This window comes from Pleurodeles waltl, chromosome 4_2 (assembly GCF_031143425.1).
Source record: "Pleurodeles waltl isolate 20211129_DDA chromosome 4_2, aPleWal1.hap1.20221129, whole genome shotgun sequence".
Taxonomy (NCBI): domain Eukaryota; kingdom Metazoa; phylum Chordata; class Amphibia; order Caudata; family Salamandridae; genus Pleurodeles; species Pleurodeles waltl.
In genome coordinates, this window is record NC_090443.1 from 1,172,370 (window position 1) to 1,195,823 (window position 23,454).

A 23,454-nucleotide genomic window follows, 5' to 3' on the forward strand; every position below is an offset into this window, starting at 1 on the left:
GGTGACAGAAAGTTGTGGAATCTGAGAGAAGCTACAAATTTCCTTCCACCCAGCATCCACCCAAGTCTCCTGATAAAAATGAGACTTGGGTGAATGGATGGCCCAGGTGCCTGCAACAGAAAAAGGCCAAAAACCTGCAGAGATTGAGGGTATAGCACAGCAAGTTGATAAGCACATTTTTTTCTTTTATACATCTTTAAGCTGACTCTGCTTTGGGGACCCACACAAGTGAGGTATCATTTTACTTGGGAGACTGAGGGGAATGCTGGGTCGTAGGGAATTTGTGCCGGAGCGGTGATCCTACAAAGAAAAGTGAGGAAAATACGCTTTTGTAAGCGAATTTTGAGGTTTGCAGAGGAGTCTGGTAAGAAACTGTTGGGGGATCCACACAAGCCACACCTCCCTGGACTCCTTGGGGTGTCTAGTTTAAAAAAATGTCTGGGTTTGATACGTTTCCATAGATGAAGGCCGCACCTGGGTCCAAAACATAGGTGCCCCTCTTCCCCCAAACATAGGTAGTTTTGTAATAGATCATTTTGATGTGTCAACGTACTTCTGTGATGTTCCAAACACTAAAATTGTGAAAAGAAACACACAGAGGCTATGTTAAAAAGACCCCTCAACCACCAACCAAGTTGATGGCATGCTTCATGATCAGGGTCCCACCCGAGACACCTAACGTGTCACAGGTGTGCTGCGAGACCTGATTACAGCAGAGCAGGTTTTGTCATTTTTACCACACATACTGGTTGGATTTGTCACGAGGGTGAGTGATGGTTCAGTGGATCAAATTTTATTAAGAAGAGATTTCACAAAAGTGAAATGCACTGTTAATAACTGAAAGGCCAAAAAACTGAACCAATGACTCACAGCTCGTGAGCTGTAAAGCCGTGTTAAAGCACCAACCGCTTTACAGACCATTCACACATGACATGCACAAGACCTTTCACGCCACAAGCTGCGAACCCATCAGATTACAACACTCGCATCAACAGACAGCGCCATTCAAGGGCCCATCCCTTTCATGTGCCCACATGCCTGGTACAGCAACCACAGCAGCTGATGGGAGTGTGTGGACTGGCTTTTGGCTATCACCGCCAGCCAAGTGCCACTCCACGCACACTGCCAGCCAAGCGCCACGCACACCGCCATCCAAGCTCCACCCCATGCACATTGCCAGCCGAGCACTACTCCTCGCACACCGCCAACCAAGCGCCACCAATGCACACTGCCATCACTTGCTCTTTGTTTTTAAGCAACAAAGAAACCACGAACCAATTATCAATAAGTACAAAACTTCAAACACAAACGCTCTAACTGAATACATGACAGCAATGCCAACTGTGAAAGTGAACATATGAAAATATAATGGCAATTTATGCTCACGGTATTTCCCAATAATTCTTCTGTGTGTGGTAACTCCTGAAACAGCCACCTACACACAGCCCAGGCTTTGAAGGACAATCAGGGGAGTAAATCTTAGTCTTCTTCCTGATACCTCTTCAAGTACAGACTCTACATCTCCTAGCAGGAAAGTCTTTTTTGGCCGTGGGAGGAATGTGCTCAGCAAAGTGACGATATTTTAATCTAGCCATATCTTCCACCACTGCTTCTCTAGGAACTCTTGCCTGTTCCAGCAAAACATGGCTCGATATGATAGACTCTTGAAATTTCATAAATGTCATCCTTGACCCTGGAGATCTATTCTTGAACCCAACAAAAGCATTAAAAGTTGCCAAGTGGAAGAGGTGAACCACTAATTTCTTATATCAAACATAAGTCTTACGAGCAGAAGTGTAAGGTTCCAGCCTCTGATCTACTCTATCAACACCACCCATGTGCTTATTGTAGTCTAAAATGCACACAGGTTTGGTCACTTCAACAACTTGACCCCCAACAGCCACAGTTGAAGTACTCTCATCATGGATGGTAGTTTGCATGTACACATCCCTCCTGTCTACAAATTTCAGAGCTAGCAGCTCATCATTCCACAACACACTGCACTATCCCTTCTCAATTTTTTTACAAACAAGGCTCTTGGATAGCCTTTCCAGTTAGAGCGGCTTGTGCCACAAGCAACAGTGTCCACTCTGAACAATCCTTGAAAAATCGCACTCCAGTGTAGAAATTATCTACGTACAAATGGTGACCTTTGTTAAACAGTCATCTACCAAGATCCCACACAATTTTCTTGCTAACTCCAAAAGTGGACGGACAACCAGTGGGGTCAATACTGGAATCCCTACCAGTGTAGACTTGGAAATTATAAACATATCCTGTACTATTTTCAGACAGCATATACAATTTAATTCTATACCGTGCCCTCTTGCTAGGAATGTACTGCCTAAAAACCAAACAACCCTTGAACAGGACCAAAGACTCGTCCACAGATATTTCTTTGCCTGGAACATAGACCGCTGAAAACCGATCTACAAAATGATCAAGGACAGGTCTAATCTTAAAAAGACGGTCAGAATCAGGGTGATCTCAAGCAAGGCTAAAGCATTATCAACAAAATGCAGCATCTGAAGAAGAAGCTCATACCGGTTAGGGATCATCATTGCAGGAAATTGCTATCAAGGGACTAGTAGACCAATATGAAGACAGTGATGGCTTCCTTATAAGCCCCATCAAAAAAGTTAAACCCAAGAACTTTTTCAACTCTTCCAGATTTGTGGGAATCCACCGGCTAGTTCTAGAGTGTGGCCTAAGTCTGGCAGCATTGTCCCTCAAATACTGCTCTGCATACAAATTAGTCTGCTCAATAATCTCTTCCAAAAGTACATTGTCCATAAACAACTGAAAGAAATTGACAGGCAAAATGTTTTCGGTATTCACTCTACACCCTGGGAGACCAGTAAAGGCAGGCAACTGTGGCTGCTCCATGTTTGGGGCAACCCAGAGTTCAGGTCTTCCAATGGAAAGCCTTCAGCCGCTGGCTGCTGCAACATTGGCACATCAGTGTCCTTCTCTAAAACAGGCATTTCATCAGCAATGAGAGTGGCTTCATCATCAGACGGTTCCTCTCTGACAGACAATTCACTTCCAGAATCTTGCACTTCCTCCTCTGCCTCAGATGTAGAGTCAGTTTCATAATCATGGTCAGAAGACGACTCAAAAAGCACACCCAGAACCTGCTGAGTGGTCCTTCTATGGCTAGACATGATCCCTCCTACGAAAAGTAACTGGACAAATGCACTGCCACAACCAGCACTGTGTAAGATGAGTAATAGACAAAGTGTGGCTTTATCACTAAGATTTATACACTCAAGAACTATACCACTCACTTGCCTGAAAAAGCTAGACTCACCAGCAACTACTCTGCACAGCCACAGCAATCACCAATGATATCCCACGAAAAAGACAAAAGAAAAAGCAAATTAGACATAAGAGAACACAAATATAATTGTGCACAAATCTAAGGACAATTTCACACACAATCCTGCATTTAGTACACCACCTACAAACATGTCATTTATGCATGACAACAGTACTCCTTTGGAGTAAATTTATGTACTTGCCTAAAACATGCAACTACGCAAACCACAGGTCAACCATTGCCAAAACCACAACAAGCCACAGCAAAGGAAGCAAAAGCTTTGAACTAGAGCAAAAAGGAGAAATAAACTGTTATAATCACAAATGCAAATACTTCGCCAGTTAACAAACACCCCGCCACCAATCATTTAGAAATTTTCCCTGGTGTCTAGTGTTCTCTGTCCCCCTTGGGGGCAGATGGGCCAACAAAACCTAGGCCGATCTGCCCCCAAGCGGGGCAGAAATGGCCACCAGTACTGTGCTGAATCACTTGCCTAAGGGGCCGCCACCCACCCACAAAAAAAAAATCTCTGCCACCTTAGTGGCTTCTGCCCCCTCTTGGGGCTGATTGGCCTAAAAAAATAGGCCGATCCGCCCAGAAGAGGGGCAGAAAAGGCATAGAATATATTGCCCCTTTGGGGGGCAACCCTTGCCCAAGGGGCCACCCCCCACACACAAAGCATGCACACATGATCCATGGCACTAAGTGGATTCAAAGGAAAGGAAAACAAAAATCCTTGGGGTCTTGGTGGCTTCTGCCTCCCTGGGGGCAGATGGAACTAAAAAAAATATAGGACAACCTGCCCCCAAGGGGGACAGAAATGGTATGGAATAAATTGCCACCTCCCCCACACAAAGCACACACACACATGATCCCTGGCGCTAAGTGGATTCTGCCCACTCTGGCGGCAGATGGGCCTAAATAAAAAATAGCCCGATCTGCCCCCAAGGAGGGCAGAACTGTCCAATAGTGCTTTGTCCCATTTGGGGGTGACCCTTGCCCAAGGTGCCGCCCCCCCTCAAAAAAACACACAAAAACAATCCCTAGTTTCTAGTGGCTTCTGCCCCCCTCGCGGGCAGATCGGCCTAAAAATAAAAGGCTGATCTGCCCCCAAGGGGGGCAGAAACGGCAAAAAATATTATACCCCCTTAGGGGAGTGACCCTTGCCCAAGGGGCCGCTCCCCTTCACAGAAAAAACACACACACACAAAAAAACAAACCAAAATCCCTGGTGCCTAGTGGCATTCCTGCTGCCTGATAGCATCACTATCGTGCAGCAGGAATGCTAAAAGAGACATCGAGGGAAAGGAAAAGCCTTTTCTTTCCCACGATGCCTCTTTCTGTGCAATAACCTCCTGTTCCTTTGACGCCCTGGAAGCAAATGGCTTCCAGTGGGTCTGGCACCCTCTGATGATGTCAGCGTGCAATTGCGCGCTGATGTCATTAGAGGGGGGGTCAGAGGTGGAAGGGGAAGCAATTCCCCTTCCAATCCTGACCTGGGAGACTGGGGGGGATTGCCCTCGGGGGGAGCGCTAGCGCTTCCCCCGAGGGCCAGTCCCAGGATGTAATGGTTACATCCGTGGCGCCTCAGCGCCGCACCACCGGACGTAACCATTACGTCAATGGCGACCAAGGGATTAATGGGTTACTGGGTAGGACAGTCACTTCCTTGGCCATTCACCAAGTTTGTGGGTCTTTTTTCTTAGATTCCTCATCCTCAGCCTGTAACCATTACAAAACCAGCTACTTAGAATTCTACACCATTTATGTATGCCATGTTAACATAACCACTTGCCTAATGGGCTATATTGGAGCCCACTACTGAGAGAGAGCAGACCGAGAGCCTGTCTTTGCACCAGTATAATAGGCCTCAAAAGAAAGACAGAAGGTCCACTCTGGTCAACACATGGCTTAAGAGGAAAACATGCAGGAGCATATATAGTGCAAGATAAATACAGGCCTAAACCAGGGTACCATGTTAAAAATGGAATACAGGGGCAGAAAGGAAAACAAAGGAACAGGCCAGGTGCAGGGCAGAGCAGTTTTAGCTGGTCCTCGCATACCACAGATAATTTAGAAGGCCGCACACACGAGAGCCTGAGCCACTTCCTGACACAAGTGTTAGGAGGAGGGGTACATCTTGGCAGATCTGAAAGAAAGACACAGGATTCTTGTGTGTGTCAAGGAAGGTAGAGGGAGAAGGATAGGCTGTAAAACTTCTGAGTATGGGAACAGTGTAGGGAGGAAATACAGTTCAAAATCCAAGGGTGAGATAAAAAAAACTGTGCTCATTAGAGGATGCATACATATATTATATGCGCTCTACAGCTGCATTTTTAGTGACAAGTTGTCAGATGTGTTTTTTAAGAATTATTGCTTGTGCCAAGAATGAAGGTAGATAACATTATATTGAGCTACTGTGTTAATTGGAAATGAGATAAGAAAGCATATACAAATTAAGTCTATAAAAGACGCTGCTTGTAAAAGCTGAGTTGAGTGTGGTTTCAGTTACAGAACTGAGCTGTGCTCCCGGCCTTTTTATTCTTTGATAAATACTATATTGCTACCAGAGTTGTGTCACTTCTTTATTCCTGAAAACTTGACTACATTTTGTCGAGTGGCAGCCAGGAGCCCTCCGTCTCCTCAACTCCCTGGACCACTGCTGAAGGAAACACAGCCTGCATCGCTTGAATAGAACATTGTATGCAAATCAGGTGAGCATACACCTGCCTATTCGAGCGGGCAGTCAGGGTTCCAGAGGTTGCTGTCCTAAAGGGTGATGAGAAGCCGGGCTTCTAACTTTATTATTTAAAGTGCATAAATCTGTGGCAATTGTAATATGGGGGAATAAGTGCATGCAGGATTTGTGTGGGTTTTTGAAATACAATGGTGATGCAGAAATTAAATGTGATTTCCCAGCCAGGCCGGAAGACTAGCTAGTAGGGATTCCCTTTGTGTGAAAGAAAGGGAGTGCAAAGAGTAATAGTGCATTACCCAGGGTACAGCTCCTGGAAGAAATAGATTGTACTCGTGCATTACTTAGGGTACAGCTCCTGGAAGAAATAGTTATGTACTAGTGCATTACTTAGGAGGCAGTTCCTGGAAGGGACAGTTTGTGTCCAACCAGATATCCCAGTTAAACCCGGAGGGTTAGAATGAAGAAAGTGAGGTGAATCGGGTAATGTGCACAAAGTCTGATGCCGCAGAAGACGGGTACTTTACCGGCACCAGCAGACCCGACTCTAAAAAGGTCAGATGCCCGATTCACAAATCCTTGATTTAAGACATCGCTAAGGCGCTTTGGAGGGAGAACAATCAAGACCGAAGCATCAGGGGGAAGTCTGATGTTTTAGTGAAAAAGACAAACGAATGGTCAGCGTCAAGTGACCTTACCCTGAGTACGGTCAAACCTTCGGTTGCAAACCTAAAAAAGTGCAATAGCAATGAAAAAACATAATGAGTAATAGGGAGGATAAAAAGAATATGATAATCCATAGCCACGGTGGTCAAATTATAGGAAAAAGGCAAGGATTCTCGGCAGTGGTTGTACAATCTGAAATAAGAGAGGGTGTGAGATATCTGCCATGATTTTGATATCCCAATAGAAAAACTCAAAGCGGCAGGGAAGTGGGGAACTATTACTGCAGATAAAACACACTAATTAAAAGTAGAAAACATCAAAACAAGTGGAAATAAATAGAAAGACCTTATGAGTGAAGTTAACGATTCCTTATGGCAGGAAACATATACCCTTGATCTAGTTTTAACATTTAAATGGGCTCACAACCAACCCCCATGCCCGTGTAATACCCCTCGGTTTAGCATTACAATGCAAGACCCTCTCATATTAGAAATACTTCTTGATGCGTTTTTCACAGATTTATATGATTCTGGGTTTTTAAATTATGGAAGGGACACCACATCCCCAGACACCACTATTGATAGTTTTCATTCATGATAACGTTATAACATGTATTGCGTCAGGCACCAATCCACTTCGTCCCCCCATAAATACACCTGCACCTGACATTAGTGTAGAAGAAGTGCTCCACAGACTACCGATCAGTATCGCTGATGTTAACCAGCACGGCCTTACGATGATGTATGTCAAGTCAGGCAACACTCCATAAGAACACTTCTCCACCAAGCACTTTGCTATAGGTTAGCAACATTGATAACGACATATATATAGCAGCGAGGAAGACGAAGGATAGACAAGGGACACAAAGAGAGGATAATAATAAGAGGAAAAACCAGGAAGCATATGTTTTGGGGAAAGCCATAGATGCCCCCCTGGAACATTTGATAAAAACTTTCTCATCAGACAAAAGGAAAATACAAAAATATTGTAAGCAATAGCACACAGACACTAATGACCATGCCAGCCATGGCCAAAGGAAGGGACATTTGACGAAGACATAGTTGAACACACACTGACTCATAGTAGGTCTAAGTAGTAGAACAAGAACGGCAAGAAGAGGGAAGCAATTCTGTCATTAGGGCGGGTTTTCTGTGATACAAAGACAAATGTAAAAGGGACAGAGCCTAAAGAGGCAGCAACGCAGGAGCAAGAGAAACCCCCAGAGCAGCCTCCAGAGAAGCCCCCACCATACGGTATCTATCCTACTCTGCCGACCGTGGGGTATCAGAATCCAGAACTGGTTGGACCAGAGAAAGATAGGACAGATGTGAACGGGGCTGGGAGAGCACCCAGTCCAGCCCCAACAGCTTCTTGGGTCGATCATGAGCAGAAAAGGAGAGAAAGGGCAACACCTAAGTTGCGACACACTAGAGAACAGGCAGGAAGATCCAGGAGCCTTGACCCTCTTCGAGGGCAATGGATGACTGGGCAGATTGTTCTAAAATTGGGAAACACATCAGCAGAAACACTGAGAGAGGAAGCTGGGGAGTGGAGGCAGGAAGAAAGACAGTGGGAAAACGAGATGGAGAGATCATGGTATGACGAACGTAGAGATGAGATGGGAGGGGGAGCGGAGTTAGAAGCAGAAGATGAGGAATGGGACGAAGGGTTTGAAGTAAGAGAAAGTACCTTCAGAAGGGACAGAGGCCTGTATAATTTCCGACCATGGCCCATACATAGACTACAATTGATAGCAAGGGACCCAGTAGAGACAGAAAGAAGGTCAATTTTAAAAACATCCAGAGTGGGGTAGAAACCTATAGAGACGATAGAACAGAGAGTATTTATTATTGTCAGCCCTTTTCAGACGAACTAGCAAAATGGACTGAAAGAAATGGGAGGACACCATGGCCCTGACAGGAGTCTTTCCAACCCTATGACTTAGCCACGGCAGAAGACTGTATACAGCAGGGACGGGGTGCCCCAGAATGGAACTATCCATATATGCAGGAATGCCTTGCAGTCTGCAAGATGTATGCTGAGGATAAACTGACTGAAGTGACACAAAGTAACAGGCCAGATCCGAGGTTAAGCCGCAGGCTGCCAAGTCTCCAACCGATCACGTAGCTGTGTAGAATGAGAGCACGGATGCAACCCTCACAGGTACAAAAGGGAACATTTTTAGGTAACATCACACAGTATGAATAGGAGTTAGCTGACATAGTGGATATCTTGACTGATCGCAAAGAAACAGAAGTGAAGCTGGAGACAATGGCTGAGACAGGGGTTCTGAGGTACAAGGCAGATAGGTGGAAGGCTAGAATATTAGAGCAGGGATCCCTAGGGGTATCACAACCTACTCTTTTGTGTGGCAATTGTTTTGACACATCTAGGCCCTATGATTGCCAGAAAAGACCATATCTCAAGGTAAATGGGTCAGTATACGCCCATGGTCAATGGCACCATTACGCAACATTTGCGTGCAGCATTTGCATGCAGAGCTCTCTCCTTATGGAGAAGGAATAAAAACAATACTGACCCACAACAGAATTGTCAGGCTATATGGGATGAGAATATACAGAGGTTAACTTGGGTAGAAGCATCTACAACTCTTCGAGTGGGCCGAACACCCATTGTCTTTTCATTATGTTTTAGGGGAAATGGAACAGTCTTGGTAGGAAATAACGTCAATTGCATCACCACAAAGGTACAACACTGACATGCAATGGGGCACCTCCAGTCTGATGGACCATAATTGACAGTGTGGAGAATGGCTATGTACGCGACTTCCTGCAGGATGGAGAGGGCTCTATTCTTTAGTCACTGTGCACACACCCTACTTGGTGATTCCAGGAGTGGACATCTCAAAGCTACATGACCACCCCATCAGCCGTCCAACGACCTTGTTACATCATCATCGGAGTAGAAGAGCCACCGAGTATTTCGGCACTGCAACTTGGGCAGAAATTCCGCAGGAGTATCGACTGTTCAACAATGCCCAGTTGCTTTTTGGAAGCATCCTCCCATTCATTCAGTCGAAAGCCACAGCTCGTTGGTTGCATATAACACAATGGGAACTGATGAAAGCCATTAATGCTACTGAAGATGGTTTCAATGCAATCAAAGAAGAGTTGCGGGCAGTGTGAGTAATGCTTATGCAACATAGGTATGTGTTAGACTTGATGAAGGCTATGTAAGGAGGGGTTTGTGCCAAGATTGATACAGCTTGTTGTATATAAATGCCAGCTAATGATGCAGACAATGGAACAATAACGGAGGCGATACAGACTTTGAATAATCTGCAAAAGAGAATGGTGGAAGAAGGGGGTGCCCCTGACGAGTGGTTTCCAGAGTTGTTTTCGTGGATGCTGTCCTGGTCACCAGAATTGCTTAAAGGACTTCTTCCAATCCTTGTGGTGATCCTTTTGATGTATTGTCTGGTCCAGATTATTGTAAGGTGTTGTAAGTCCAGTTGTCAGAAGTTAGGAGGAATGTTTATTAGTAGGGTAGTTAGTAAAACGTGGAAGTTAAAACAGAATGCATACAGTGAGATAGGTAGACTGGACAGGAGAAGTAAGTTAGTAGTTGAAAATTCAACTAGGGGGGGAATGTAATAGCCCTCAAAAGAAAGAGAGAAGGCACACTTTGGTCAACACATGGCTTAAGAGTAAATGTGCAGGAGCATATACATTGCAAGATAAATACAGGCCTAAACCAGGGTGCCATGTTAAAAGGGAATACAGGGGCAGAAAGGAAAATGAAGGAACAGGCCAGGTGCAGGGCAGAGCAGTTTTAGCTGGTCCTCGCATACCACAGATAATTTAGAAAGTCGCACACACGAGAGCCTGAGCCACTTCCTGATACAAGTGTTAAGAGGAGGGGGTACATCATGGCAGGTCTGAAAGAAATACACAGGATTCTTGTGAGTGTCAAGGCTGGTAGAGGGAGGAGGATAGGCTGTAAAACTTCCAAGTATGGGAACAGTGTAGGGAGGAAACACAGTTAGAATTCCAAGGGTGAGATCAAAAGAAACTGTGCTCGTTAGAGGATGCATACATATATTATATGCGCTCTACAGCTGCATTTTTAGTGACAAGTAGTCAGATGCGTTTTTTAAGAATTATTGCTTGTGCTAAGAATGAAGGTAGATAACATTATATTGAGCTACTGTGTTAATTGGAAATTAGATAAGAAAGCATATACAAATTAAGTCTATAAAAGACGCTGCTTGTAAAAGCTGAGTTGAGTGTGGTTTCAGTTACAGAACTGAGCTGTGCTCACGGCTGTATTATTCTTTGATAAATACTATATTGCTACCAGAGTTGTGTCACTTCTTTATTCCTGAAAACTCAACTACACCAGTGGCTCGGAGTATGCTGATAGCTGTCTACCTAGTACTTTCTAGATATTGGAACTGAGCTTATGTTCTCTAAGTATTTTTCTATTCTGGATTCTTGTTGGTGCACTGCATCATCTGCATTTGGGGCAGGATTGTGTTTACATCTCTCTGACTGTAGTTGATGTGTCAGTCCCTCTGCAAGCACTTGTTTACAGTAGTGCCTCTAAAACCCCTGGTGAGGCACACTTGGCTTCATCTATCCACACTGCAAGGTGAGATCCCTACTGTAATGTCTCTAGAAGCACACCCAATATCTCCAAGACGGGGTCAGGCCACCGAGCCATCACGGTACCAGTCACAAAAGCAGGGACCTCTACTCCACCCTACTCCCCACCCATCCATTGCCAATAGTGTTAAGTATCTTCTGCTATCACCTTCTAGTAACCCATCTTTCAGAATGAGACAGCACCTCCTCATTGGGGGGTCAAAGGCATTCCCTTTGTGGGTGAACCCACTGATAGTGATTTGATTAAACGAGGCACAGCTCTTAGCATGTTCCTCAAATATCAACAAGTCTATGATGATCTATGTAGGCTTGACGATGACCAGCACTGAATATTCTACCTATGGGAGACATCTTGAAGGATGAAGGGTGCACTAATCCTGGAGTCTGAGTATAGAGGAGGTCCAGTTAGCCGCAGTAATATTTCAGTACACCATAGATTCAGAGATCTTCCTATAGAGTGTGCAGAGTTAAAGGTCAAGGTGGAAGACACTGCTTTATTTTAGCAATGTTACGGATAAAGGAAATATTCAGGTTCTTGTATAGCTACATTTTAGTCTTAGAGTGACAATTTTGTCATTGTGACCATGAATCATATATGTTAAATAAATACTTTATGGTCAGGGATCTCTTATGGATTTGGGGGGGCCTTAGGCCACACATATTTTGGGGACCCTGTTCAGAACAACTTTTAAATTATTATCCAATTTCAGCGTGTTATTACCCTCTTTGGCCAGGTCACTGACAGTGCACAAGCACATTGGTCCAAATGCTAAATGTGTGTGTTCTAAAATGTAGGAATAGTGATGTGTGTTTTCAATTTTGTAATACAGCAGAAGCTCACTAATAATATTGGAAACAATGTCTGCGACCCACTGAAATTTATCATATCTGAGGTCCTGTTTCGATCTGATAGAAAACATTTTATGGCTTTTGCATGTTATTGGAAAACATAAAAACAGCATTTCCCTGCAAAATGTGTGTAATAGACTCCTACACAAAACTCGTATTAAAAATAAATCAGAGGAAAACAGTGTTTAAACCATCCTATGGTTAATAATCATTCAAGGTCATCAGGACAATAATTTGCAGAACAGAGCTGGCTCTATCATGGCGCCCCTGAAACGCTGAGGCGTTTTCCCATTCATTAAAATATCTCTTACTATGGTCGCCCCAAAACCAATTTAGGCCAACAGAATGGGTGTCTGATGCTGGCAAATCATAGAGCGATAGAGAAATGTATCTCATTTATGCAGTACCTCCTATGACAGGTCTCTACATCACAACACACTCAAAGTAGATACTAGCGCCTAAAGGATGTCTACAGTTGTACAAGTTGCAAGCACTATCCGCAGCCTCTTCTTCGAATTTTCATAAACCACAGAACAGTCCCTAAAGCTTATGCTTCTTGATTGTAACACCGGGCGCTGCACCCTGAGGATCTCCCAAAGTGAAGCAACCACGGCTTCTGTGGAACCGTGAAGTGTTGCCTCAGTGTGGTCACATGACCCACGCACTTCTTAAGGAGCCCGGGCAGCCTTGTGGCGGCCAGTTCCCCTTCCTGGTTACTGCAAGCCTCAGGTAAGCAAGTTAGAAGGCGCTTCCACAGGTGAGATACTGTCACTTGACGTTCTTGTTTACTTCTAAATCCTTTTAATAGTGCCTACTTTTCTATTGAGCCTGTTTCAACGCGCTTCAAATGCTCTCAATTTCGAATTAAGAAACCCCGAGTGTGAATAGTGACTGCTTACGTATGAAAGGAGCTGGTGTGATTTTCTCTCATCAACTGTCTAACCTGATTTATTAGTGGGTGGAGGGAAGGAGAGAGGTTGGACAAGAGAAAGAGTTATAGACGCAAGGAAAGACGACGTGAGAATATCTGTATGTAAAGGAGGGCAGCTGTTGAAAGGAGTGAGATGACGAACAATGAGCAAAGACAGAAGAGGGAATGAGAAGAGGCACAAAAGGAGTAGGAAAGTGAAGAACAAATGAGGGTGGGGGAGGGGCGCGGAAACAAAAGAGGTGGGTTGGGAAGGGAAGGAGTGCAGCGACGCTTCTACCCGGACACATCTGTGCTGAAAGCCCCACTCAGTCAAGCCCATGGCCCCAGAGTCCGAGCTGTGGAAACCCGAGCGGAAACGCCCATTGTAGCGCACTTGCAGTAGGTTAACTCTGCAGAGCCTCGCAAACTCCAGCCACGCTCGGCTCCTTACACCGAGTGCCTCTTGGCTGGAGCTGGAATGGTCAATGTCCTGGATCCTCCCCACTGGCATCTTAAGGATGTTTTGGCCTCGGCAAGGCATACTTTTGGGATCCCTGCGGTACAACTTGGAAAGTTATTATCAGTTTCCTTCAATTCAAGCCTGTATGATGTCAAACAAGCTTTCCGATAACAGCTGAACTATGCCTTGACTGGGGCGCCCAGAAATCCTCAAGAAATTAAAGAGAGACAGAATTGGAGGTTAGGATACATAAACAGAGGTGACAGAGCGAAAGTTCACTTTCCAGGGAGGCAGGAGGAGGGTGAGTTGCAAAGTGTGGGTCCGGGGCAATTGCCCATGCTGTGAAAGGTCTCAGATCATCCTGTTCACATTTTGGTGCCGATGACGGGTAAAGGATGGGCGGCGGAGCAGCATTGTCTCACAGAAAAGGCAATGCACAGGGCACAAAGAGTTAAGACGTGTATTGGCCAAGACAAGAAACAAGGGCCAAAAACAGGAAGGAAACCAGAATGTGGAGGACTTTGAAGGGCAAGATGCAAAGAGAGTATTTCGAAATTTGTTGGAAAGGCACTTAAAGAAATAACGGCTCCCAGCTGCAGGATTTAACCACTTAAGGCACATAAAATTAGCCCTGGACACACCGCATAGAAAGCATTTTGCACTCAGACGTAATATCCAGCAGAGAGGGCGACCAGGTAAGCTGGCTGACTTATTTCTGTTCTGTTGTTGCTGTACAGCAGCGGAGTTTCAGTTTGTTTTTCTCCAGCTGTTTTAGAAAAGTGACCTTAGGGGAAGTCCCTGTTGTAGGTTGAGGGGAGGCAGCCGTGGTGGAGAAGGACTAGAGTGGGCAACAGCAGTGCGGGCACTAGACTGGTACCACCAGCTGGCACCACTAGACTGGCACCACCAGCTGCACACCTTGGTCATGTGTCAGAGGGGACGCCAGTGGGCGTTAGGAAGCCTTGTTCCGGATCTCCTGTGCATGTGACATTGTTTTTATACAATCAGAGTACGAGAATGTGTGCACACTGATAAAATACACCACCTCTTGGCACTTACAAAGACTGAAGCGCTCTGTGGACAGAATAAGAAGGGTCTTGTGAACTACCACCGTGTAAGGTAGCACTGCTCCACATTTTATCCAGTGCTATCATTTTTGTTTGACGTTGACTCCCTTTTGATGGTAAGGGATCTGTTTTTTCATTCTTTCAAATCAAATCAAATCATTAGCATTTATAAAGCGCGCTACTCACCCGTGCGGGTCTCAAGGCGCTAGGGACAAAGGGGGTGGTTATCGCTGCTCGAACAGCCAGGTCTTTAGGAGTCTCCGGAAAGCGGAGTGGTCCTGGGTGGTCCTGAGGCTGGTGGGGAGGGAGTTCCAGGTCTTGGCCGCCAGGAAGGAGAAAGATCTCCCACCCGCCGTGGAGCGTCGGATGCGAGGGACGGCGGCGAGTGCGAGGCCAGAGGAGCGGAGGGGGCGGGTGGGGACGTAGAAGTTGAGGCGTCTGTTGAGGTATTCCGGTCCCTTGTCGTGGAGGGCTTTGTGTGCGTGGGTGAGAAGTCGGAAGGTGATCCTTTTGCTGACTGGGAGCCAATGCAGGTGTCTCAGGTGTGCGGAGATGTGGCTGCTGCGGGGTACGTCGAGGATGAGGCGGGCCGAGGCATTTTGAATGCGTTGTAGGCGATTTTGGAGTTTGGCTGTGGTCCCGGCGTAGAGGGTGTTGCCGTAGTCCAGGCGGCTCGTGACGAGGGCGTGGGTCACGGTTTTTCTGGTGTCGGCGGGGATCCAGCGGAAGATCTTGCGGAGCATGCGGAGGGTGAGGAAGCAGGCGGAGGACGCGGAGGACACGGCGTTGACTTGCTTGGTCATGGTGAGAAGAGGGTCCAAGATGAAGCCGAGGTTGCGGGCGTGGTCTGCGGGGGTCGGTGCGGTGCCGAGGGCCGTGGGCCACCAGGAGTCGTCCCAGGCGGACGGGGTGTTGCCGAGGATGAGGACTTCAGTTTTTTCAGAGTTCAGCTTTAGGCGGCTGAGCCTCATCCAATCTGCAACGTCCTTCATACCCTCTTGTAGGTTGGTCTTGGCGCTGGCCAAATTTGTATGTATTTATACTATGTGTTGGCTTTGCTAATTAATTGCAGCAATTAGATGACAGGCAACAAGAAGGTACATAGTTGAACTGACCAATGTTAGACCGCACAAACAGCTCACTAGAAGAGCTCACTCAAAGGACCCTGGCATGGATGCTCAGTTGTTTTAGAGAATGTCCTTCTTAAAATAGCTTGAGTGTGCCGAGAGCATTCCTAGGAAGCAAGACGAAATACAGAGAAGATAATGAAGAAATGTCCAGTAAGGGTTTCTGGAACAACATGAAGTTGGCCAGGAGATAACTTAATGGTGCCAAGATGGACAGTCAGGAAGACCAATTCTTACTGGCCTGTCCACTCTCACGAGAGAATGGCTAGTGCGTCCTTATTTCCCACTGTACATGGAATATTCAGTGTTTATATCTACCTGCAGACGGATGCAGCTGTCTAATGGAGGCCACATGTTGCCATGGCATTTGGTGGAAGTTTACATGGTTTTGACATTATTTTTCTTAATTGGCTTTTGTGTTTAGACAGGGCTTTAAGTAGGGCCCTGTGGGGACTTCTCTCCTGTTCACCTGCCCCTTGCCCCCCATTGTCTCTGTACTTTTCTGCCCTGGAGTCCTGAAGGTGGCCTCCTTACCTGTTCTGATGCACAATGTTACTCGTTCTGCTGGCTTTCCCAGTACAGGTTGAATATCATTACAAGAACTGGCAAAGACAATAGCGTTGTCTGGCCTTGTGGAATGAATAGAAGCCATTTCAAAATGACCACTGAGTCTCTGCGCACGTGCACAGTGCCGTAAGATCAGGAATGCACGACGGCTATCTTGTAACTTTGTTTTATAAAACACTGGAGAAATCATTACTAAATGTCCACTTCGCTTGCATGTCCATACAAAACCGTCATCTTACCATGTATTTTCTCATGCTTTATGAAAAACCACCACAAGGTGCTGTCGCACATGCACACAAATGCATGGCGGCCTGCTAGTAATGGTGGTTTATAAAACATAATAAAATCATTACATGCATGTGTATGCTCGGTGGTTATCTGTGGGAAAACAATTGGCAAAGCCAATAGGACTGCACCCGGTGTCAAATGTGAGACTTATTGGCTTTGATAATGCTTGTTTTTTTTTAAAGAACAATTATTTTGGAAGTTAGTGGTGAAGAGACGAAGTGCCATCAGAAATTGGGAGCAGGGGAATATTTCAGGGTTCTAATAGTGATAAATTAAAACACCCCTCATTTGCTTGTCATGTTTCTTCTAGGATGCAACAAGTGGTGGAGTGGCTCCAGGGTGCTTTACGCCTGGGATGGACGTCTTTCCGGACTTACTTCGTCTCAGCTCTGTTCCTCCTCCTACTGCTCCTCTTTTTCCGGGCCCTCATGCAGGTCTACACCTTCATCCTTTGGCGCAAAGACTGCATCAAGCGCCTACAGTGCTTCCCAGAGCCTCCCCGTCGGAACTGGCTGCTTGGACACTTGGGCCTGGTATGGATCTGGGCAACATCCTTTTTTATGTTTATAACGTGGTACCAATGGGTCGAACAAGGGTTTTTGGCTGATCTGATTAATTGTTTGGAGGCAGTTGTAAAGAACTTTATGGGGCACATTTAAGAAAAGTGGTGCTGCACAGGGTGCAGCGCCACTTTTCTAGTGCCCTTTAGCATTCCCCTACTGCCACCATGTGTGCGTCGTATTTAAAGTATGGTGCACCATGGCACAGGGTAGGGGGCAATAGCATAATTTTTTTTACTCTATTGATGTACTCAGCAGGAGTAGCACCAAATGTTGGCACTAGTCCTGCAGAGTACACAAGGGCTTATTGTATTCAGTGTCATGCCCCCTTTTAACGCCTGCTCTTAGCAGCCATTAAAAGTGCTGAAAAAAATGACGCAAGAAAATCTGTTAGATTTCCTCCTGCCATTTTTTTCGGCCCCCCTATGGCACAGGCATAATGTAGCGCAAAGGGTTACAAAGTGGCTCAATGCATGCATTGTACCACTTTGTAAATACGGCGCAGTGTTTTTGGCCTTCTAACACCACATTAGCATAAATAAATGATGCTAATATGGTGTGAGAATGGTGCTAGGGACTCTTAAATATGCCATATGTTTTTATGACCAGCTCAACTGTAGACAGTTTAGTAACAAATGTAAAAATTGCTTTCTGTCATGAAAATCATGAAGGATGTAAAGCAGCCCCCAAGCCACAAAAAAACTTTTCCATATGGGTTGGAGACCATGATTTCCTAAATGGGTGAAACACTACTCTCAAAACCTTACCCACAAGAAGTATTTCCAATCATTTTCCTTTTCACGAAGAGTCTGGCTATAACTGCTGGTCTTGATTGGCCCATTTTATCCAGAGTCTGTCAGGGATGGGTGATAGGCGAGGCAAAAAAAAGAATATGTTAACAGAGCTTCCCAAGATCATCGAAGGGTCAGAGAAGAAGGTGAAACCAATGACTAAGCCTGCACAAAATAACAGAAGAAGTCAAAGGTCAAAATAGAACAGACACTCAAGAGACAATTCCATATTCAGAGTAACTAACAACCAAGGGTCATATTATAGAATTGCCCCGGGGGTACAACGGGGATCAGCACCTGCTTGGCACACCTCCCGGAACCTTTGATATTACAAAAAAGGGCTTTCAGTAATACAGATAGTGCTGGGGCATTAGTATGGGGGCATGGCCCCAAAGAGGGAATCCCTTTGCCTCTGCGCCATATTATAGGCACTGGCACAGAGGCAAAGAAGCTGCCAGGTGGCGCACTGACAGTGCATCCCATGATGGCAGACATGTGGAGGGGACAAAGGGGGTCCTATGGACCCTTCAGGCATCCCCTTGCAGGTAGGTGCAGTCACTCACTGCACCTGCCTGCAAGGTAATCTCTAATCCCCCTTTTAAGTGCACGTGGTTTCAGACTGCACAGTGAAACACAGAGGAGCATATTTATACTTTTTGATGCAAAACTACACTAACACAGTTTTGCATCAAAGAGTTTAGCACCGGCTTGCGCCATTCTGATTGCTAGCGGGTGCCATATTTATCGAATGGCACAAGCCGGCGCTAAGCCTGGGCTTGCGTTAACAAAAAAGACGCTAGCTAGGTGGGGGTGGCGGTATAGGTGAAAGAGGTTTTGCCTCAAAAATTGACGCTAGGCTGGTTAGAGGCAAAAAAATGCCTCTAACCAGCCTAGCGTCATTTCCTGTCGCAAAATCATCCATACCACATGGCTCCTATCTTATAAAAGACAGGTGTTATGCCCACCACCCTTGTGGCCAGCACAGGGGACCATGGTCCCCTGGGCATGGTCATTGCACCCAGTGCCATGCAGGGGGGCCCATGTCAGTTCCCAAATGGCACGTCATTTAAAAAAAATAACTTACCTATACTTACCCTACTTACCTGGGATGGGCTCCCTCATCCTCTGGTGTCCATCTGGTATGGGTGGGGGTGATCCCGGGGCCCATTACATGGTGTTTAACCATGGAAATGGGTCCACAGGGCCCCTAACGCCTGGTCTGACCCATGCGTTAAATAATGGTGCAAAGCAAGCTTTGCACTATTATTTAGCCCCTCCTCCCACCCGTGTGTCATTTTAGCACAGGCAGATAAATATGGGGCTATGGGGTTAGCACCAGTTTATAGATGGGAACGCCTACCTTGCATCTCATTGATGCAAGGTAGGTGAAATTGAAGTATAAATATGCGCCAGAGTGGCTTTAAAGCAGCCCCTCCAATTTTTAATTGAATGTGCTGCTCCCTTTAGAAAAGTGCACCCAGTGCAAGCAAGGAGAATGCACTGCGTTCCATAATACAGCCCCAGGATGTGCAAGAATAAACAGATCACAATATTAATACTAAAGAGGGTGGGGCAAAGGACTCAGAAGCTCAGTAAATTCCTAACCCAAATTCACTGTTACATATAGGGGGTCATTCCAACCCTGGCGGTCATCGACCGCCAGGGTGGATGACCACGGAAGCACCACCAACAGGCTGGCGGTGCTTCCCTGCCCATTCTGACCGCGGCGGTAAAGCCGCGGTCAGAAAAGGGGATCCGGCGGTTTCCCGCCGGATTTCCCCTGTCTGGGCTGAATCTCCATGGCGGCGCTGCAAGCAGCGCCGCCATGGAGATTCTGACCCCCTTCCCGCCACCCTGTTTCTGGTGGTTTTTACCGCCAGGAACAGGATGGCGGGAACGGGTGTCGTGGGGCCCGTGGGGGCCCCTGCACTGCCCATGCCACCGGCATGGGCAGTGTAGGGGCCCCCTAACAGGGCCCCAGCATGATTTTCACTGTCTGCTCAGCAGACAGTGAAAATCGCGACGGGTGCAACTGCAACCGTCGCACCCCTGCAACACCGCCGGCTCCATTCGGAGCCGGCTTCTGGGTTGCAGGGCCTTTCACGCTGGGCCGGCGGGCGCTCCCTTGGCGGGCGCCCGCCGGCCCAGCGGGAAAGCCAGAATGGCCTCCGCGGTCTTTTGACCGCGGAGCGGCCAATTGGCGGTTTCCGCTTGGCGGGCGGCAATATTGGAATGACCCCCATAGTGACTACAAAATATTCCCATTTAAGACAAACGCAAGGGCAGAGTCATGATGTCAATAACTTCACTGATATTATGAAAGATAATGTAAGACAATATTTACAGTGGACGAGAAACGCTAAGTTAACTGCTGACCAATGCAGGCTCCAAGAGCAGGGATGCATTGCAAGACAGTGCTAGCTCAGGAAACAAGAGTACTCTGCTGAACAGGGCAAGTTCCAGAATATTAGCACATGAATCAGGAAATCTCCGGGACAGAGTCACTCATACAAGAACACTGCATTAATTACCAACGCTAAACCTAAGCAAAGAGAGGCTTTAAAAGTTATAATTATTCATCATGCGCCTCAGGTGTTATCAAGAGAGCACCTGCTGCCACAGGTGTGCTGACACCTCCACCCATCTTTGGCCTGTAAGGATGGAGATAAAGGAGTGAGTAGGGAATTCTAGGAGATGCCACGTTTGGCAGGAAAAATATATAAGTCCTGAATGATTATTAAGATGGAAATCGGTGGCTGGGATTTCTGCAAAATTAACGCTTTGTGAGGAAAATGTTTTGCTACCACAATGACACGAGGATGTAGTGAAAGGCAATCTTTGAATACTGTCCAGCAGACTAAGGGACTGATTTAAGAGCCCCTAGCGCATCCTTGTGCCACATTAACATCATTTATTTACGCTAATGTGGCCCAACGAGGCCAAAATCGCTGAGACAAATTTACAAAGTGGTACAATGCATGCATTGCATCACTTTGTAACCTTTTGCGCTACAATATGCTTCTACCAGGCATGATGTATGCAAAGGGGGCATTCCCCCGTTAAGTGGGCCGAACAAATGGTGCAAAGAAATCTAAGAGCTCAGAGCAGGTGTTAAAAGGAGGGACACCATTGTTTGCAATGGGCCTTAATGGGCTTTGCAGGATTAACATAAACATTTCTGACGTTAGTCCTGCAAAGCTCCACACTAGCATCAAAAATGTTGACACTAGTTTCCCTAACTACCTCCATGGTGCACCGTATCCTAGATACAGTGCACACGTGGGGGCGTTAGGGGGGCACTAAGTGGTGGAAGGAAACCACTTTCCTTAAATCAGGCCCCAAACGTCAGTACATTGATATAGTACAAGGAAGGGGAGCTTAATTGGAAAGTTCCACCAGCATGTCCCCTAGATTTGGGCATGAGAGTGCAAGGAGTGACTTGTGACATTACCCAACTATCTAGTTCTGTCTCTGTGTCTTGTAGATTCCGAACACTGAGGAGGGTTTGATAGTGGTCGACGGCATCGTGAAGACTCACGTTAACATCTGCACCTGGTGGTTGAGCCTCTTCGTCCCCATCGTACGGATCTTTCACCCAGATTACATTAAATGTGTGCTTCAGGCTCCAGGTAATTATGCCCCAAATCTATAACTCACTTTCTATCTCTCTCATTCTTTTGCTAAGCATTGGTTTGCAATCTAGAGTACACTAGAACTGATAGGACAATCGTCAGAACAGTAGAAGCACTGTATTATAATCTTTAATCAAATTACTTTGAATGTGTTGATGTCCCAAATAATTCCGACTAATTCCCATTATCAATTACACAACCTTCACGCAGACATTGAGACAGGACATTTCTGTACCAGTCATATGATGCAAGTACACAGAGGCCGGATAATTTATACAACATATACACAGCTGAGTGTTTTATTGTACAACGTGCAGTGCTATAAAAGCCCATGTTTCAAAGGGATGAGGTCATACTTATGACATATTTTCCAAATTTAACAGAAATTGTATAATTCTAGTGAAATAAAGATTTTATCCAATAGGCTTCTTTTTTGCAATTCGTTTTTATGGGAAGCAATACAGGGTAATATATGGGTTACTAGCAAAGTGGAAAAGAGAAGAGGCAAAATACCTCAAGAGGACGATAACAGAATCATTGGCATCACTCTTCCATAGGGCATATAGATCTTTTTGCAATGGGGACACTATTCCGATGGGGTGGGGTGAGGGGTGATGGGGATAGACATAAATTATGCCTGAAACCAGAATAAAAATAGAATAAGAGAAATGTCTCTGGGTCCGGCCCTCGGGGGGCGTAGGATCAGCATAGGGGGGAGGGAGGGATATGCTGGGGCACAGAGAGATATACTAGGACATAGAGGCAATGATAGTGGGCGGCCCACCTTCGTATGAGGCAATCCATTTGTGTATCCATGAGTGGGTGTCCGGGGGGGAGAGGGAAGAATAGAGGGAAAAAATAATAATAATAAAGGGGGGAAGGATGGAGGAGAGGATGAAAGAGAAAGGAGAGAAGGAAAGAGAGAGAGGAGCAGAAAAGGGAGTGGGGTTGTTTCAGCAGTGGGGAGGGGAGGGTAGATGTACCTGTGCAGGTCTATGCCTGAGGGAGGTCCATGTGCTATGGAATGCGCCCAGTGGGTGCGTCTGAGTGGGTGCTAGGGTTTGTGCGTAGGGTATAGGATTACTGTGCGTGATCCTGGAGGAAGAGTGCCCAGATTTGAAGGAAAGTCTCAATCCTGCCATGCAGGTTGTATATGACTCTCTCATGGGAGGCCAACAGCCATTCAGTATGAGAAGGAAGTGTGGGGGAGCGCCAGTGACAGAGTATGCAGAGCTTGGCTGTGGTGAGTGCTGTATGCAGGAGACATGACTGCAGGCGTGAGAGACCTGGGGACCCCACCGTATCGTGTAGAAAGATCAGATGGTGGGGGAGAGGATGCACGACCAGCAGGGTCTCACGTAGCGTTTTTCTGACTACGTCCCAATTAGACCAAATTGAAGGACACTCACACAGAATATGGACAAGGTCACAATGGGTATGGGTGCAACACTAGCAATTTGCGTGGTGTAGCAGGCCTGCTGCCTTCAGTTTCACAGGTGTCCTGTGCTTGTTATGTAGGGATATAAAGAGGCAAAACTTAATGTGAGCCTCACTTGTACTGCGGTCAAGTGCCTCCAGTAGTTCAGCCCGGTCTTCGCTTCATAGTCAATCTGTAGGCTGGTATGCCATTTGGTACTGAAGTTAGTTTGAAGAGGTAGGGAAAATATCTGGAGAGTAAAGGGGCTGTAAAAATCTGACATCACCCTGTGGAGACGGCCCCATGTTCCAAGCTAGGAAACCACTGGGGAGTACTGAAGAACCCAAGGTTTCACCCCATGCAATGGTGAAGGTACTGGAGAAATTGGCAAGACTGGTGTGGCGATAGGGCGAACTCCTAAAGTCGATACCATCAAGGGTCCCTGCTTTAATATGGTAGCTCATCCAGGGAAATTAAACAA

The 23,454-nt window shown here is 46.2% G+C and overlaps 1 protein-coding gene across 4 annotated transcripts in view; it reads left to right on the forward strand.

The window, feature by feature from the left end:
- Window positions 1-12,791: 12,791 nt before the first annotated feature.
- The window catches only part of LOC138292020 (ultra-long-chain fatty acid omega-hydroxylase-like), an 87,239-nt gene continuing 76,576 nt past the window's right edge, over window positions 12,792-23,454 (forward strand). The window contains exons 1-3 of one of the 4 annotated variants that reach the window (XM_069230334.1): window positions 12,792-12,883; window positions 16,884-17,106; window positions 21,409-21,553. In XM_069230334.1, coding sequence (XP_069086435.1) covers window positions 12,807-12,883; window positions 16,884-17,106; window positions 21,409-21,553 — 445 coding nt within the window. In that variant the 5' untranslated portion in view covers window positions 12,792-12,806. Of the gene's footprint in view, window positions 12,912-13,456; window positions 14,220-16,883; window positions 17,107-21,408; window positions 21,554-23,454 lie in introns of those variants that run through there. The other 3 variants (XM_069230336.1, XM_069230335.1, XM_069230337.1) reach the window with 3 other exon arrangements.